This window comes from Malaclemys terrapin, chromosome 3 (genome assembly GCF_027887155.1).
Source record: "Malaclemys terrapin pileata isolate rMalTer1 chromosome 3, rMalTer1.hap1, whole genome shotgun sequence".
Taxonomy (NCBI): domain Eukaryota; kingdom Metazoa; phylum Chordata; order Testudines; family Emydidae; genus Malaclemys; species Malaclemys terrapin.
In genome coordinates, this window is record NC_071507.1 from 3,943,561 (window position 1) to 3,959,482 (window position 15,922).

Below are 15,922 nucleotides of genomic sequence, written 5' to 3' on the forward strand. Positions count from 1 at the left end.
AGAGACAAACCTGTTGAGTTCTTCTCAGGTTTCCCTCTATTAGTAGAATAATAGTTGTTATTTATTTGTAGTGCCATAGCACCTAGGAACCCTCGTCAGGGACCAGGATCCCACTGTGCTTGGGGCTGTACAAACACAGAACAAAGACATGGCGTGTCCCCCAAGAGTTTACAATCTAAGTATGAGAGAAGAATCAATAGATAGATACAGACGGAGGAGAACACGAACAGTGCAACAGTCCTGGTCAGCATGATCAGCAGTGATGTCGGCACACCAGCTGCCTAACGGTGTTTGTAGACATTGAGGAGGACAATGAGGTAGCTTTGTGGCTGTCTATGGGGAGCTCCTCCCCAGTGCGAGAGGCAGCAGAGGAGAAAGCACCGAGGGGCTTGTTTGAAAAGGCAACAAGTGGGCAATGGAGGCTGGCATCATGGGCCAATCGGAGGCGGGAGTCGACATTTCAATAGCAAATGAGAGATGAGAGGCAGGTGGGGATAAGCCTTGAAAGTGAAGACAAGTAGCTTGTGTGTGATGCACGAGAGAAGGGGGAGCCAATGAAGGGATGCAAAGAGAAGGGGGATGTGGTCAAAGTGACGGGCTAGGACACTGATCTTCTCAGCAGCATTCAGAGTGGATATGAACAGGACAAGATGACATTAGTCAAAGACAGAGGGAAGGATGTTGCATTAAAGAAGATGTGAGAGGAGGAGAACTTGGATGAGTTCTAGCGGTGTGGATGGACATGAAAGGCTGTATCTTAAGAGATGTTGTGCAGCAGGAATCTACAAGATTTAGACATAGCCAGAATGTGAGGATTTAGAGAGACACCCTATTGCAGGCCTGAGTAACAGGCAAGATGGTGGTGCTGTCCACAGTGATTGAGAAAGGAAGTAGGGTTTTCGGGGGGAAAAGTTCCGTTTTAGCCAAGTTTAGCTTCAGCTGGTGGCTACACATCTGTGAGATGTCGTCAGAGAGACTGGACAGATTTTAGTTTGGACAGAAGGAGGCAGTCTAAAGGAGAGAGGTAGATCTGTGAGTCATTGGCATAGCGATGACAGTTGGTTGTGTGTTTGGATGGGATTATCCAGCAAAAGCTGTAGGGGGAGAAGAGAAGGGGGTCAAGGACAGAGCCCTTTGGAACACAGGGCTGGATTAAGGAGATTGGAGTGCAGGAGCTAATGTTTTTTGGAGGCCTCCCAGTATTAATGAGAGGAAAAAGTACCAGCTTATGACAATCAACAAGTCACGTATGATACTGAATAAACATGAAAAGAAAATCAAAAGACAATGAACAGGTTATATATTTCCTGGATAAACATGAAAACATAAAACCTTGAGTCACATGAAAATGTTGCTTGTTTAAACTGACATCTTGTGAGCTTTAAGAGCTGCAAATGCAGTTATTGTATCCTCAGATGACACTGTGCAAAGTAAATCCCATTCAATTGACATGAGAGAAAGAGCATTAAGCTTCACTTCTACTGTAGTTGACCAAAGATGATTTTTTTTTTTTTTTTTTTTGGATTAAGGAAAGCTTAGAGAACAATTGCTCTGCTTCAGTTGGCAATGGCTGCAATCAAATACCGTCTCAATACAATGAAGATATTCAGGAAGACGTTACTCAAAGCATGCAAAAAGTTGATGATTCCAGTAGCACTTCTCCTGCATGTCACAGTATCTTTTAAATGCTGAACAATAAAACATTTCAGCGAAAGGACCAGGCTCCAGATCATTCGGATAAGCGTTGAGCAATGCCTGAGTGCATGTTTGCATCTCCTCTTCGCTTTGTTCAAGAAAAATAAGGAAGCCAAATTTTGCAGATAGTTCAGCATAACATTCACTCCTTTTTAGTTCCCAACTTAGTTTGAGGATAACATAAAAACATTCAACTTCATATTTCCTTCTTTCTTGTAGTGTCACTTTCACCATCTGGAAATTTGTGTTTTACAGTACATTTGTAATCTGTAAGCCTTATCATCATGTCCACGTTTTTTGCTTGAGTCTCAAAAATTGTCAAAACTGAGACTGTAACCTTGTGACAAACTCTTGCAAGGAAGTCAGCAAATGAACAGCAACAACAAGATCCAGACCTGGCTTTTGAAGCTTTACACTAGTTTTGTCAAAGCTTGCTAGTATCACAGTCTATAAGATATTCATAACTGCAGTCAGCTCATTTCCTTGTACAACTATTGTGCCTCTCTTCCAGTTTTACTGTTTTCCTTGGCATTGTCTATTGTTTCTTTCAAACAATGTTGAATGCCTTCATAGTCTACTACAGTTGTTTTACAAGATTCAGCATGACAGGACCATCTTGACTTCAAAACGGTTTTTAGGGCAAAGAGTTCTTTGCTCACACTCGATAACATTGTTGCACAGAAGCTGCCATTTCCTGGGTGATGCTGCATTAAAAAAATAGTTTCTGAACAAAACTGAAAAAGTTTATGGCTTTCATGCAAGAATCAATGCTGCAAGTTCCAACTAAGTTCAGAAAATGAGCTGTGCATGGCACATACACAGCTAGTGGGCTTAGTTTTTGATCTGATCTTCTGATTTTGAAGACCATCATACGTTCCAGACATGGTAAGAACATAAGAGCAGCCATACTGGGTCAGACCAAGGGTCCATCTAGCCCAGTGTCCTCCTGTCTTCCGCCAGCAGCTAACACCAGATGTTACTTGTGTTATCGGATGACTGACCTCTGCAGTTTTCAATAGCAATATTGTTTATGTCCAATAAAAACATCACTGTCTGGATGAGCGACTTGACGGTGTGTTTTTTAATTGGTAGAAACCCAATGAAATGCTCATATGCAGCACCACGTGAGCAGTATTGTAAAAGGACAGATAACTGATTAACATGAGTGATGTCCGGACTTCAATGTATTGCCAAAGAGAAGTATTTCACCTGTTTGACTTCAGGGACAATGAATTCTAAAACCTTATGTTTCATTAGCTCAATGAACTCAACACAGATTGGTTTTGACAGCTAGGATGGGTGACCTTTCCCTTTATTTCCATAGCGTTTCATGTGCTCACTTAGAAATGGGTCAGTTTTGGCGACGCTTCAAGAATACCTAGATCATTTCTGTTCTGAGGAGAGTTGGTAACTTCCTCCCGTTCTCTAAATACGAATCATGTTCAGCGAGAAGCTTAACTATCACAATACCCCTTAAAACTTCTTTCCAGTAAGCGTTTGTGTTAGAAGCAACTGTACCATTCCCTGTCAAGTCGATGCTCCAGTGTGATGTTCCACACTGTTTTCTTGAGAACAAAACCTCTCCTCTTGCTTCTTTCCATTTGGAAATGCCTGGGGTTGTCGGACAATTAAGAGAGTTTGCACATGAAACAGAACAGTGCTCCTGTGGATTTACAATACCTCAACCAATGCCTCTGATAACACTAATTTTACACTGCATTGGTGCATTATACTTCATATGTTGGGAGGGGGGTCCTACTGCTCACAATCCCCACCCATCTGACAGAGTTCCTTCTGATCCCATCACTGCATGAATCTTACTCTTGCAAGTACCAGGAAGGATTGCTGAATGTCAAATTTCTGATCATCACAGGAATCACCATGTTGAAAAGAAAAAGTAGTTTCTCAGCTACCTGAGAGAAAGAATTTAAATTAATTGAAAGAAATAGGAAAGGAGAGAACTCTGCATCTTGCAACTATTGTAAGTGTGACACTGATGTTTCAGTTTGTGGAAAAGATCCTGTAATACAAGATGTTGAAACTGCCAAACAGAAATCAAAACACAAAAGCTGTTATAAAAAGTCCAAACATTCCAAGTTTTTTCAAAAGTTTATGGCCCACTCTTGACAACAGAGTTACTTCAGCAGAACTCAAACATTTCATGTGGTCAAGCACCACCACGCTTATCTAAGTGTGGATTGCACAGCAAAAGTGACTAGAACTATTTTCAGTGAGTTCAAAATTGCTAAAAGAACTACATTTGTTATCTGGTGGCCACTGATGCCTCCAGCAAAGGTTCCATGAAATGCTCCCTGCTTGTTTTAAGGTATTTCCATTGTATTACTGGTATTAAATATTGTTTCTTAGATTTTTACAAAGATTGTCATGGAACTTCCTGAGCAATAGGATTGACAACTTTGAACTAAAATGATCGAGCAGGTCAGCACACGAGGAGACAATGTGTGTCAATTATTCCAAATGTGTTTTCCAAAACTGAAAGAGAGTAACAGTGACCTTCTTGCTGTCATGTGTTTAGTTCATGACAACACAAGATTTGCAATGACCAAATGAAACATTGCTGTAGAAAACCTAGTTTAAACATTTACAGCCATTTTAGCATTTGCTCACCAAGAGTTCAGTGACTGGCAGAGCTTTGTGAATTAGCTGGGGTAGAACACAGTAAAAGTCTATGTTATGTTATGTAGTCACACCTTGGCTGTCCTTGTACCTGCTATTGACCGACTTGCAGTGTGTTAGAATGGGCTTGCAAGTTACTTTCTATCTTTGGGGGAAGATGAAAACCCTAAAGTAATCTGGGATAGTTTTGGAGACGAAGGAAGCAAGAATGAAATTGCTGAATTGTACTGTTTCCTCTTGAGTCAGGCTCTACAATAATTTGGACAATAGTGAAGCTCTGGAGTCAAACTCATTCACACTAACTTCATTGTTCGAACTGATGTCCACAAGAAACTAGAATGCAGTATAAATGACAAATTGTATGGTTACTTTCTGAACTCCAAACTGAAGAATCTCAATGATGAAAGTGAATGAAGGAATTGTGTGAAACGCTTTTTTCATCACTGAGCTCAAAACAGTTATGACCTCACTGAAAATAATGTGCACAAGAAACTGTCTGTCTTATCATTGGCAAAAGTTTTCTTTTGAAGAATTTACAGAAGCCATTGAAGTCTGCAAAACTGATAGTTATCGACATGGATGAGTTATATGAAAAATTGTGTACAATCAAAGAAGTCATGTCATCTCCTAAATTTCAAGACTGGACAAGTGCTGATGAGAAATACCTCAAGCTTTTCAAAATGACAAAGCCAAATAGATGTGGAAACTTAAAGAATTTGAATAAAATTGGTTCTTACATACTTTCCATTTCATGTAGCAATGCATACACTGAAAGGGTAGTTTTGTTAATGAATTTCACCTGGCAAGATGAGAGTAATTGACTGGACGTGGACCCAGTGAAAACCAAGCGACAGAGTTACTGCAGTTTTGAAAATGCTGACTTCAAAAACAAGTTTCCAGTATTCCTCAACAATAAGATGCTATTAGAGTCTGCCAAGCAGGGAAAAAAATAGAAGTAGTAGACAATAAAAGGTTCATGCAATGCTTTCTATTAAATATTTTTTAATTGAGGGTTTGTCCTCATTTTTAGCTGCAGTAAGAAGGACTTGGCCTCCTTTTTCAGTTCCCTGTGATGGCCACCCTGTGTGTAACACCCCAATGGCAATGTCACTGGGACCCGACACCCTTTTGTTTAGAGACTATGTGCCCAGCTGTGCAGGGAGTGCCTGGATGGGGAGGCCTCTTTAGCTGGGTGAGTGGGGGGAGAACATCGCACAGCGGAGGAATACTGACCTAGGATTTTAAACTGCATCAGGGATGTAACACGGTGCCGTTACCAAGGGATCTGCTGCTTGTGCCTTTAGGTCTCCTGCATGCACAGGCCTTTCCCCTCCATAGTACTAAGCTGCTCTTACATCCCCTGAGAGCACCAAGAAGCAGGCACTGGCAGAAACCTGGGAAAGGAGGGAGCCCCTGGTAATATCTCCTGGGGCAAGAGAGGGGGAGGTATTCTCAGACTGACAAAGCTGGCAGATGGGAGCAACTGAGAGCAACCTGGGAAATGGGGACACTTGTTTCCCTGTAAAATACTCACTGTTTTTAGCTGCTGTTTTAGTGAACTTGGAAATTAATAGAACTGGTGGCTGGTACGGTTCTGCTCCTGGATCACTCCTTGTCCCGTTTTGCAGTGTCCTTGGAAAGGTCACAGATTCCGCCTGGTATCGCCTCCATGTCTGCAAAATGTAAACAACAGGCGTGAAGGGTGCTCAGCCCTTGGCTTGCTCACCTGCGTCTCACAGGCTCACTTTTGCTTTGAAACATGTACCCTCTAGCCTAGTTTCCTTTCTGTGACAAATAAACTTTGCTTTGAAATAACCCTAATGACTGGAAAGCACTGCTGGTTTTTTGCACTGACCGCTGGCTATGGGGCACGCTGCCCCAGCCAGAAGCAAACTGACATTAAGGAAGTCAGGAGCAAAAGGGAAGAATAAGCCTGCACCCCTAGTCAGAGGGGATGGAGTTGCTGTCTCTTCTTTCTTGGAAAGAAGCTGCCCTGATGCAGTCTGGGCACAGGAGATCCCAGCACCCACAGGGGCGGAGCGATGGTTGCATCCAATGATTCCCCTGCAGCAAAGTGTCTCTCAAACATTCACCCTACGGGGTTTCCCTTTCACAGTTCCCATAGCACTAGTGATTCAACACCACCTGTTCACCTGTAGGGGGCACCAGAAACCTGTAGCTTCATGGGCGGGGGGGGGGGGGTCATTTAATTTGGGGCATCAGCACACTGGCACTTAGAGGATGAGAGCTGGCTGGCTTTAAGAGAGCCCCATCATCTGGCCTTGGGGAACCCAGCACATAGCGTCTCTTTTGGCGGCTGGCTTTGGTGAGAGTGGCTATAAGGGGGGGGTGTAAGTCATTAAGTAGTATAGTCCCAGCTGCTATGGAAAATGAGTGTAATTTACAAGCTGAAGGAGTAGCAGGAAAAGGAATTAGCATAAGGCAACACACCCACTTCCTAGTCGAACACCGCCTGTTCTGGTCCTCTGTCCTTTCAGTGTGTAGGCTGCACGCGTTTAACGCACCCACTGATTGCTGAGGGTACGCCAGTGACATGACTTTGCCATTTACACCCATTTTGAGGTGTAACTGATCGCACCATTTACATCACCACCTCATTTGGCCCACAGACTTCCATGGGAGTCGCCGCTGCTTAGTTCAGGCTGCCGTCATCTGCTTGAGGCTTGGAATGAGCACACGCGAATGCGTCTCATTTTGTGCTGGACACATCAGCGGAACCTCCGAGCTGTGCTTTGTAACCCATTCCAATCAACAGGGCCAGCGGTGGCTGTGCAGGGAGGACCGAGCCACTCTGATCCATGCATTCGTCACCCCCCAGGTTAGAACACCGCAGCACATGCTAGCTAAGGTTGAATGTACCCACTTCCTGGAAGCTACCACTAAATTATTACAAAGCCGGCCACTTAAAGAGCAATAAGGCCAGCATGAAGGTGCATCACATCAGCGCTCTCCAGCTTTCAGTGGCTGCCAGACTGACTTCAAAATCCTTGTCCTAATCTACAGGGCCAACAACAGGCGAGGTCCTGGCTGTCTCAGACACTGATTCATCCATGGATTGAACAAGGCCACTTTGCTTCTCAGGGATACTTCAGACTTATGAGCACTGGTTTCAGACAAGTCAGGTGCAGAATCAAAGAGTTCTCAGCAGCAGATGCCTGGCTCACTTTACCAGAGGAGACCAGAGTGATCCCAAACTCAGCTCCTTGCCCAGTAATGGCATCTCCTCCCATGGAGACCTGGGAGAAGCGACAACGGTCTGGGAACATGGTGGGGAGGTCACGTGGCAGCTCATGGCTCCCTAGCGTTAGAGCAACTAAAAAGCCAGGAATTAGCCTAGCGATGCGACATCAACGCATTAGTAGATGGATGGGTTCCACATCACCAAAACCTGAACTGCAAACTCCTTCCCAAATCCCCAACACACCCAGGGCCCGTGACCCTCATTACTAAGGGGTAGCCAAGCACTCAGCCAACTGACATGTCCCAAACGATTGAAACATATAGATATTCAAGATTGGGACGGCTGAGTGGATTTGCTATAAGCCACTTACCACTTAAAATCCAAACCAAGTCAGTCTGACTGAAAGCATATGACAGCTGTTCTGCGTCCTGTACGTCTGAAGGGGTCAGGCCAGCTCTTCAGCGGACAGGAGTTCACATCCCAACTGGCACCCATGCTGGAAGTTTCACTGAAGACACAAAAGACTGAATGAACATGGAGTCGTTCGAGCTACAGGTCAGATTTCACTTAGTACACTGCCACTGACTATACTATATGTTTGGTGGACAGTGGATTTTTAATTATTATTTGAAAGAAGCTTAAAGAGATTCTGCTTTACTTTCTCCCTCTTCTTTCAGACTTCAGTGACTGTTCTGTACACGTTTTAGAAATCTTTTTTTAAATGTCTCTCTCACACACACACACGGTTCAGAGGAAGTTAGTGTCCCACCACTAACTGGAAGTGACTAGAATCTTCTCCCATGGGCAAGTGATTACAGAATTGCCCATTATGGACGAGGTTTGTTTGTTTTTTTTGTTTGCTTGGTTTTGAATATTGTTGAGTTTTGGTCTCTCCCTCCCCCTCCCCAACCCCCTGAATGTTTTTCATGAATTGTTGTTATTCAGCAAGTTCTAATGGGTGTGTGTGTGTGTGGGGGGGGTGTACACTTCCTTCCAAGCATATAGTTCTGGTTATTAGACAAAGGATATTATACAGAATTGACCACTGATCCACACTGATCTAGTTCAACATCGAGACAGATTTAGGCCCTCTCTCTATCAAATTATATAGGAATCCGTGCATTAAATTTCAACAGAGTGAATTTTTATCCCTGACTTATCAGTACTTTAAAATCGGAAGTTAAAATGGAAAGCTGCAGAATGAGAGAAACGAAATATAATATCAGTCCTGCAATTGCTGCAGTTGTAAAATATTATAAATGCGTTCACTTTGTTTCTCCCACTAAGTGTATTTTGCATGCTTCTCCACTCCTCTGCAAAGCTTCCATCACAGGGCTATCATGTGCCCAGTTCTCAAATTACTGAAATGATTACATACAACTCTGCAGAAGACTGACAAATGTCCTTAATGTGACGCAAAGCATTAATCTTTCACAAACACTGCGTCAGACTAGTGAGATGTTCATCCTCTCTTACATATGCAAAAGTGTACACTTATGGGATATGTAAGGCATTTTTATTTTTAGAACATATCTTTTTAATGCCGAAAAATAACAGCCACTATTAATTTTCACTTTAAATGCAATCTGAATATCATTGCAGACAAAGGATACAAAGATCACCTACAGACATGGTTAGGTACACAGGTCATAAGACATGCCAGTTAAAGATTACTGCTTTATTCTTACATTTGGGTCGGACTGACATCGCTTTTTGACATTTAATCATTTTAGCAAATAACCATGCCATTAAACAAAGGCAAACGCACATATATACCACAACACACAAACTTATCAAAACTTAAAATTTGTACAATTTACTTTGACAAACAGAAACAGACTTGTTCTCTAGTAAGCAAACCAAACAAATTTGTCCAAAAGAACCTCTCTGTCCACATAATTTACCTTGTTCTGAAAAAAATGACAGATGTTCTTAATAAAAAGGCACATTTGGCAGCTACTAAAACTGGCATGCATCTGGCACAGGACTTCCCCCCCCCCCCCCGCCCCCTCAACCTTTCAGTCACCTGGTGCACAACATCATGTTTGTTTGTTACAGAGTCAAATGCAACCTTATTCTTTGTTCACTTGATTTTGCAGCAATTGGCTACTTAATGCACTATTTTTCATTAAAGGCAAAAGAGAAATTTGCTCACAGTTGACAGAAAAATGCACTTTAAGGTATTTAAAAAAAATATGGAAAATAAGCCATGAAATTTACAAACCAAGTTACAAGTGCTTTTGGCTTTTCTAAGTGTATGGGGCCACATGTTTCTTTCCTTAGCTAATACAGCTAAAAGGACTGCAGCCCACGTATCAAACATGGTTGAAATTGGGTGTTTAAAGATAAAAATCTAAGAAGCTGCCCAGTTTTTTTCTGCTTTAAAAATGCATTTTTCAGCAAGACCCTCCCTGTGAGCTGCAAAAGGTATGAATTTTGAGAGGGAAACCAACGCGTGATTTTTACATACCACAGGCCAGTGCACTTAGATCACAGCAACTAAGTATTAAGGAACATTGTTACGAAGACAGACATTGATTAACGAGGGGGAGTTTTCCTGGTGCAGTCTCAATGCACGACCGCTACGAACATGGAAGGCTGCTTACGAGATTTGCTATGCTAGGGTAAGACAATACCAAGAGCAGAAAGAACTGGCATTTCTATTGCCAGGCATTAGCTCTGCTACAGGGACTGCGGCAAAGCTGGTTCATTTAAACAGCCCTAGTGATACAAAAGAAACACTTCCCTGAATACAGGAAAATAGAACCATCTTTCAAAAGAACACAAAGGGCTTGATCCACAGCCTGCTAAAGTCAATGGAAAGACTCCCATTGATTTCAGGAAGTTTTGGATAGGGTCCCAACTGAGTAAAAGGGATACTGGAGTTTACTGGTAAGAAAAGCCTGATTTAAGATTCTGTCTGCATAAAAGCTACAAACTATACAATAGACAATTATGATAAACAAAAGCTCCAGAGAGTAAAGGCATAACCGGATTTGTGTTGGGGGCACAGACCTCTCTCGTTTCTTTTTAATGAAAAACAAAACAAAACAATGGTTAAGCAAGAATTTAGAAACAATTGCAAGAGAGAACACACAAAGTGGTTTCTAGTTTATGGGAGCATTCTCAATGATTTCATGGTATTGATTCTGAAGCAAAGAAAATTCTCTCCAAAGAGACACTGCAAAATCATGCTTGGGTTGTTGAGTGCCATGATAACAGTAATTCCTTGCCTGACAACCATGTGTTAAATAACTTTTCCTTGCACTTTATTATAAGTTTAATTTGAAATAAAGTTTTCAGCATCTGAAAAGCTAACATTTACAAACTACTAATGGAGAACTTTTCTTTTTAACACCCAGTTTTCACTTCTGGGGAAAAAAAAAAGATTGGATTTCTCTTTCTCCTACACTGCTGCACTACACTCTAAATCAGAGAGACTTTAGGGAGACTTTAAACATTGCTCAAATATTGCACTTTCATGTCTCATTAATGGACTTTGTTTCTCCGATGCCCTCTCCCCACCCTCCACGCAAGCATCCAATAACTGAAAACCAATACTCTGCACCAGGACAGTTCTGACTTGTGAGCAGTGTCAGACTTTTCATCTGGGCTCGGCCGTAATACAGAAATCCATTTAGCCAGCTGTTGGCTTAAGATGCTTCATTACTCCTTGTTATTATTCAAGATCATTTTATCAATAATCTGGCAATATGAGCAATTAAAATGATGGCATTTTCCCTGCCATTGTTCAGAGATATTTGCTTTAACCCCCATAATCAGTAACCAATGCAAACTTGTCCAAATGTGAAATTCTTCCATGTTATATAAAAAAAAAAGGTTATTTATTGAAAATACAAATAAAATTGACGAGTTCTGAAAGAGTGGCTCAGCAGTTGTGTTCGACATTCTCATCCTAGACACATGGATTTGATTTGTGGTGCAGGCAGCACGTTGTAGGTGTGCCGTACGCTGGTAAATAGCGGATGATTGAGCAGTGTTGCTGAGCTCTGAAGGAGTTTAATCTAGGTTTTTGTATGATTTTCATCACCAGAGTGTCTAATCAACTTCTATGGATTTTTATCCTCAACCCCACCGTAAAGTAGGGAAGTATTAGCAGTATTTTGCAAATGGGGAACTGAGGCACTGAAAATATTAAATGACTTGTCTTAGTGCACACAGGAAGGCTGGGGCTGGGCCAGGAACTAAACGCAGGTCTGTGCCATATCACTGTAGTACCCTATCCACTAGGCCATTCTACCTATCTAACCTGCCTTGGTAATGACAGGGGCCATGGTTTTGAGTGTAGAGAACAGGCAGTGTGGGTTCTGAACATCTGACTAACATTGGAGAGCTCCCTGGCTTTCCCTGGAAAGTCAGCAACTTCTAAGACATTGCACCAAGGGTATTCATTACTCTTGGTTAGATTTGAAGAACTGGGAACTTCACTTACATTTCTTGTAGGATAGGATTAAATAAAGTACATAGGTAAGAATGTCCTCCTCTGAAGCCGAGTTTATAAATCTTACTTATCAAGGAAAAAGGTACATTTTTTGGTGGGGGGAAGGAGCAGGAAAACATGTTTCAAAATAGAAATGTTAAAGATATACACAAATATACAACTGACAAATTCTCAACGTTTGGCTATGACAAAATATGCTCCTTAATGCTGTAATCAAAACGCTTTTTGAAATGTAAAGACCAAACTGTAGTATCATGGTGCATATTCCACTACTCTAATGGCATTGTAGAAAGTTATTAAAACAGTTTTCCATCATGATTCGCTCTACTAGAACTGTCTCTAATGACATGGCGTTCTGGATTGCTGAAATGTATTTTGTTTTTATCCAACAGGAAACAGGTTATAATTTTACTACAACCCATGTCTCTTATTAAATAAAGATGAGATACTGCACACTTCACAAACATTATGGTAGAGGAGATTAATAAAGCTTCTTTTCTTCAATAACTGGCATGCATTACTGTCACAGTATTGGTTAGAATCAGAAGAGTAGTACACAGGTTTATGGATAATCCATGTCATGATATTTATGCAGGTAAATGTTTTGTCATGTACATTTCTGACATAGTAAAGAGCTACTGTAAAGATTAATAGTTTTTAAGACAAAGTTTGAAATTCTATAACAAACTACATATATGTCTGGGAAATTTAAAAACATGTACAGTAATTCACTTTGAGAGTAACCCAGCTTTGTCATTCTAACTAAACTTTCTTTCACATGCCAAAACCTGATTTCTCTTTAGACTGTTCTTTATTACTAAAATACATATACTGAACTACGAAAAGACGTGTACCACAATATGTGCTTTTATCCCCTTATCAGTGTTTTTAACTGAAAAACTGAATTGTACATTTGTCCATGTAATAATTTAACGTATGTCAGCCAAACAAATGTGTATCTTTATTTCAATTAAATTAAAAACAATCTGCAAGCATATTTATGCAACATTCTCTATATACACATGATTTATGCAAATGCAAGGCAATTCTACGTATGCTGATTAATCTATGGTTAGTAAAACATGACAATAACTATGGAAGATGGCCAGCGAGTGCTCCTTTTCACAAGTGACTGTTTTCATGGCGTGATTGAAGAAGAATAGTTACAAGCCATGAAATGGATTATCAGTAAACCTTAAAAAGAATGTGATATAACCTAGCATAGATTAACAGTCTTCTAAACGTAGTAGAATATTTCAGACAATAGTGCTGTTTTTTAAATTTGCTGTCATTTTAATGACATAAGACTTTAATCTGCTCTGTTTAAAGAAAGCAATAATTACCCATTATGCTTCCTGGCGATAATTTCTTTTTCAACTGGCACCATAGTATTTAATAAAATAATAATAAAGTACCTCTTTGGTGAAGCCTAGGTACCCATACTATTCACTGTAACAATTTGTAAACAGGACCGCAATACAGTGCTATGCCTTAGTTCTAACATGGTTAGGTACCACAGATCTTCCTCACAGTCCTTTTCATGATTTTAGGAGAGTATTTTAAAGCAGGGAGTAAAGTAAAAAGGAAATTAAGAAGGATATAAAGTTCCCTGTTTGAGATTTTTAAAAAAGTGCATAATGTTTTCATTCTAATAACTGTGTTACTGTATAGAACTGATGGATACAAGACTATATTTTCCATTCCCGTACTGGACATGAGAGATCATTACACAAAACACGGTCTCCGCTTATTGGCCAGAAAAGTCCCTTGAGTCAGTTTTCTGGTACAATCAGTTGTCCAATTACTTTAGAACAGCATCCTGCATACTACAATAGGAACAGCGAGTTTATCAGTTGATCACGTCTGCTTCAGCAATTCAGTTTCTGTACACTGCATTCCCAACCTAGCATAGTTTTTAATGCATGGAGTATGCATCCAAACTCCTTGGCGCTAGCAGGTTCAGTGCATCCATTGCCAGCAACAGACGTAGTGCCAAGAAAATGCAACTCCCAGCACAAGGTACAATTCAGGAGGAGTGGGCGTTCTCCAACAAGGGTGGTCCGTCTCGGTGCATCGATGGATGAGTGTGCTCCCGTTTGTAAGTTTTTGGAGGAAGCTTTGGGATATGTTGAGAAGTGCTTTGTCGTGGAGGGACAGGTGGCCCCTCAACAGAATGGAGGTCCACGTCCTGCTGTATCAAAGGAGGGGATGGCAGATGCCTCCGTGCTACATGTGGAGAAGGTGTCTGAGGGGGTGGAGGAGTAAATGGAGAGGGACTGTTTGGAAAAAAAGTATTGCCAAGTTCACTTTTTCTACCTAAGGGCGGTGGCTGGAGATGTAGTGGTGAACTAGAGAAAACATCAGGAGTTCGCACAGGTTCTCGCGGTGGTAATACAGGAGGGCTTTCAGGAGGATCAGATACGGAGGTCCGCTCTGGCACGGAATATCTTGGTGAATAGGCTTTTGATGTTGGTTGTCGAGGAGGAATTGCTGGTGGACTGTCCAGATGCACAGAAGTAATCTGAAGTATACAAACATTTAATTCAAGGTTTATCATTTATATTATGACAGCCCCAATGCCTCAATCAGGATCAGGGCCCTGGTTGTGCTACGTTATATGAATATGTTCAAAGACTCAGTCCCTGCCTCAAAACACTTAATGTCCAATTAAAGACAAGACACAGCCAACAAGTGGTAAACAGTTGAAGGAGGCAGGGGAGAGAGGACCCAGGCTGAGTGAGAATGAAGATAAAGGGCAGTGGGGCACAGGGGAGGAAGTACTGGAGCCTGCAGGAGGCATAGTGGTCTGTGCTGCACAGTTTCTAAGCTAATACCAGCTCAGCTGGGACACCTCTTGCAGCAAGAGGCCAGGAATGAGTAAAATCCAAAGACATGTACCCTCTAGAGAATGAGAGGCAGATACTGTTTAATAGGAAAGGGAATGAATGATGTTCTGTCCTGAAGAAAGAATAAAGGGTGGGATCTTCAAAATGACCTAAGTGACTCAGTTGCACGCGTCCCACTGACAGCCAACGGAACTACAGCACGTTGCCAACTAAGGGCAGTATAGAATGCTGTATGACAAACATCAGACAGGAGAAGGCACAAAATAAGTTACATCTAGCAAGGGACATAAAAGGCAATGAGAAGAGGTTCTTTAAATACATCAGGAGCAAAAGGAAGGAAAGCATAGGTCCTCTACTTAGCAGGAGAGGAGAACTAATAACCGATGGTATCAAGAAAGTTGAAGTGTTTTATGCTTATTTTGCTTCAGTCGTCACTAAAAGGGTGAATGGTGACCAGATACGCAACACAATTAATATTGACAGCAAGAGGGAAGGAATGCAAGTCAAAAGAGGGAAAGAACAGATTAGGTAATCTCCCTAGGGAATCTGTTTCCTGGCAGTTAGGAAGTTTTTCCTAATGTCCAACCTAAACCCCCTTTGCTGCGATTTAAATCCATTGCTTCTTGTCCTGTCCTTAGTGGTTAAGGAGAACAATTTATCACACTTCTCGTTGTCACAGTCTTGTATGTACTTGAAGACTATCATTTCCCTCCCCTTTCTCCTCTCCAGACAAAACAAGCCCAATTTTTTCAATCTTTCCTAGTAGGTCATGTTTTCTAGACCTTTAATCAATTTTGTTGCTCTTCTCTGGACTTTCTCCATTTTGTCCACATCTTTCCAGAAGTGTGGTGCCCAGAACTGGACACAATATTCTAGCTGAGGCCTTGTCAGTGCCGAATAAAGAGGAAGAATTACTTCTCATGTTTTGCTTACAATAGTCCTGTTAACACATCCCAGAATGCTAGCCTTTTTTTGCAACAGTATTACACAGTTGACCCACTGTGATCCACTATAACACCCAGATCCTTTTCTGAAGTACTCCTAGGCAGTCATTTCCCATTTTGTATTTGTCCAACTGAT

General features: G+C 41.5%; 1 protein-coding gene across 3 annotated transcripts in view; it reads right to left on the bottom strand.

Annotated features, from left to right (window-relative positions):
• Positions 1-9,197: 9,197 nt before the first annotated feature.
• The window catches only part of SOS1 (SOS Ras/Rac guanine nucleotide exchange factor 1), an 86,116-nt gene continuing 79,391 nt past the window's right edge, over positions 9,198-15,922 (bottom strand). For all 3 annotated transcript variants that reach the window (XM_054022299.1, XM_054022298.1, XM_054022301.1), the window contains one exon: positions 9,198-14,517. In XM_054022299.1, coding sequence (XP_053878274.1) covers positions 14,023-14,517 — 495 coding nt within the window. In that variant the 3' untranslated portion in view covers positions 9,198-14,022. The remainder of the gene's footprint in view (positions 14,518-15,922) is intronic.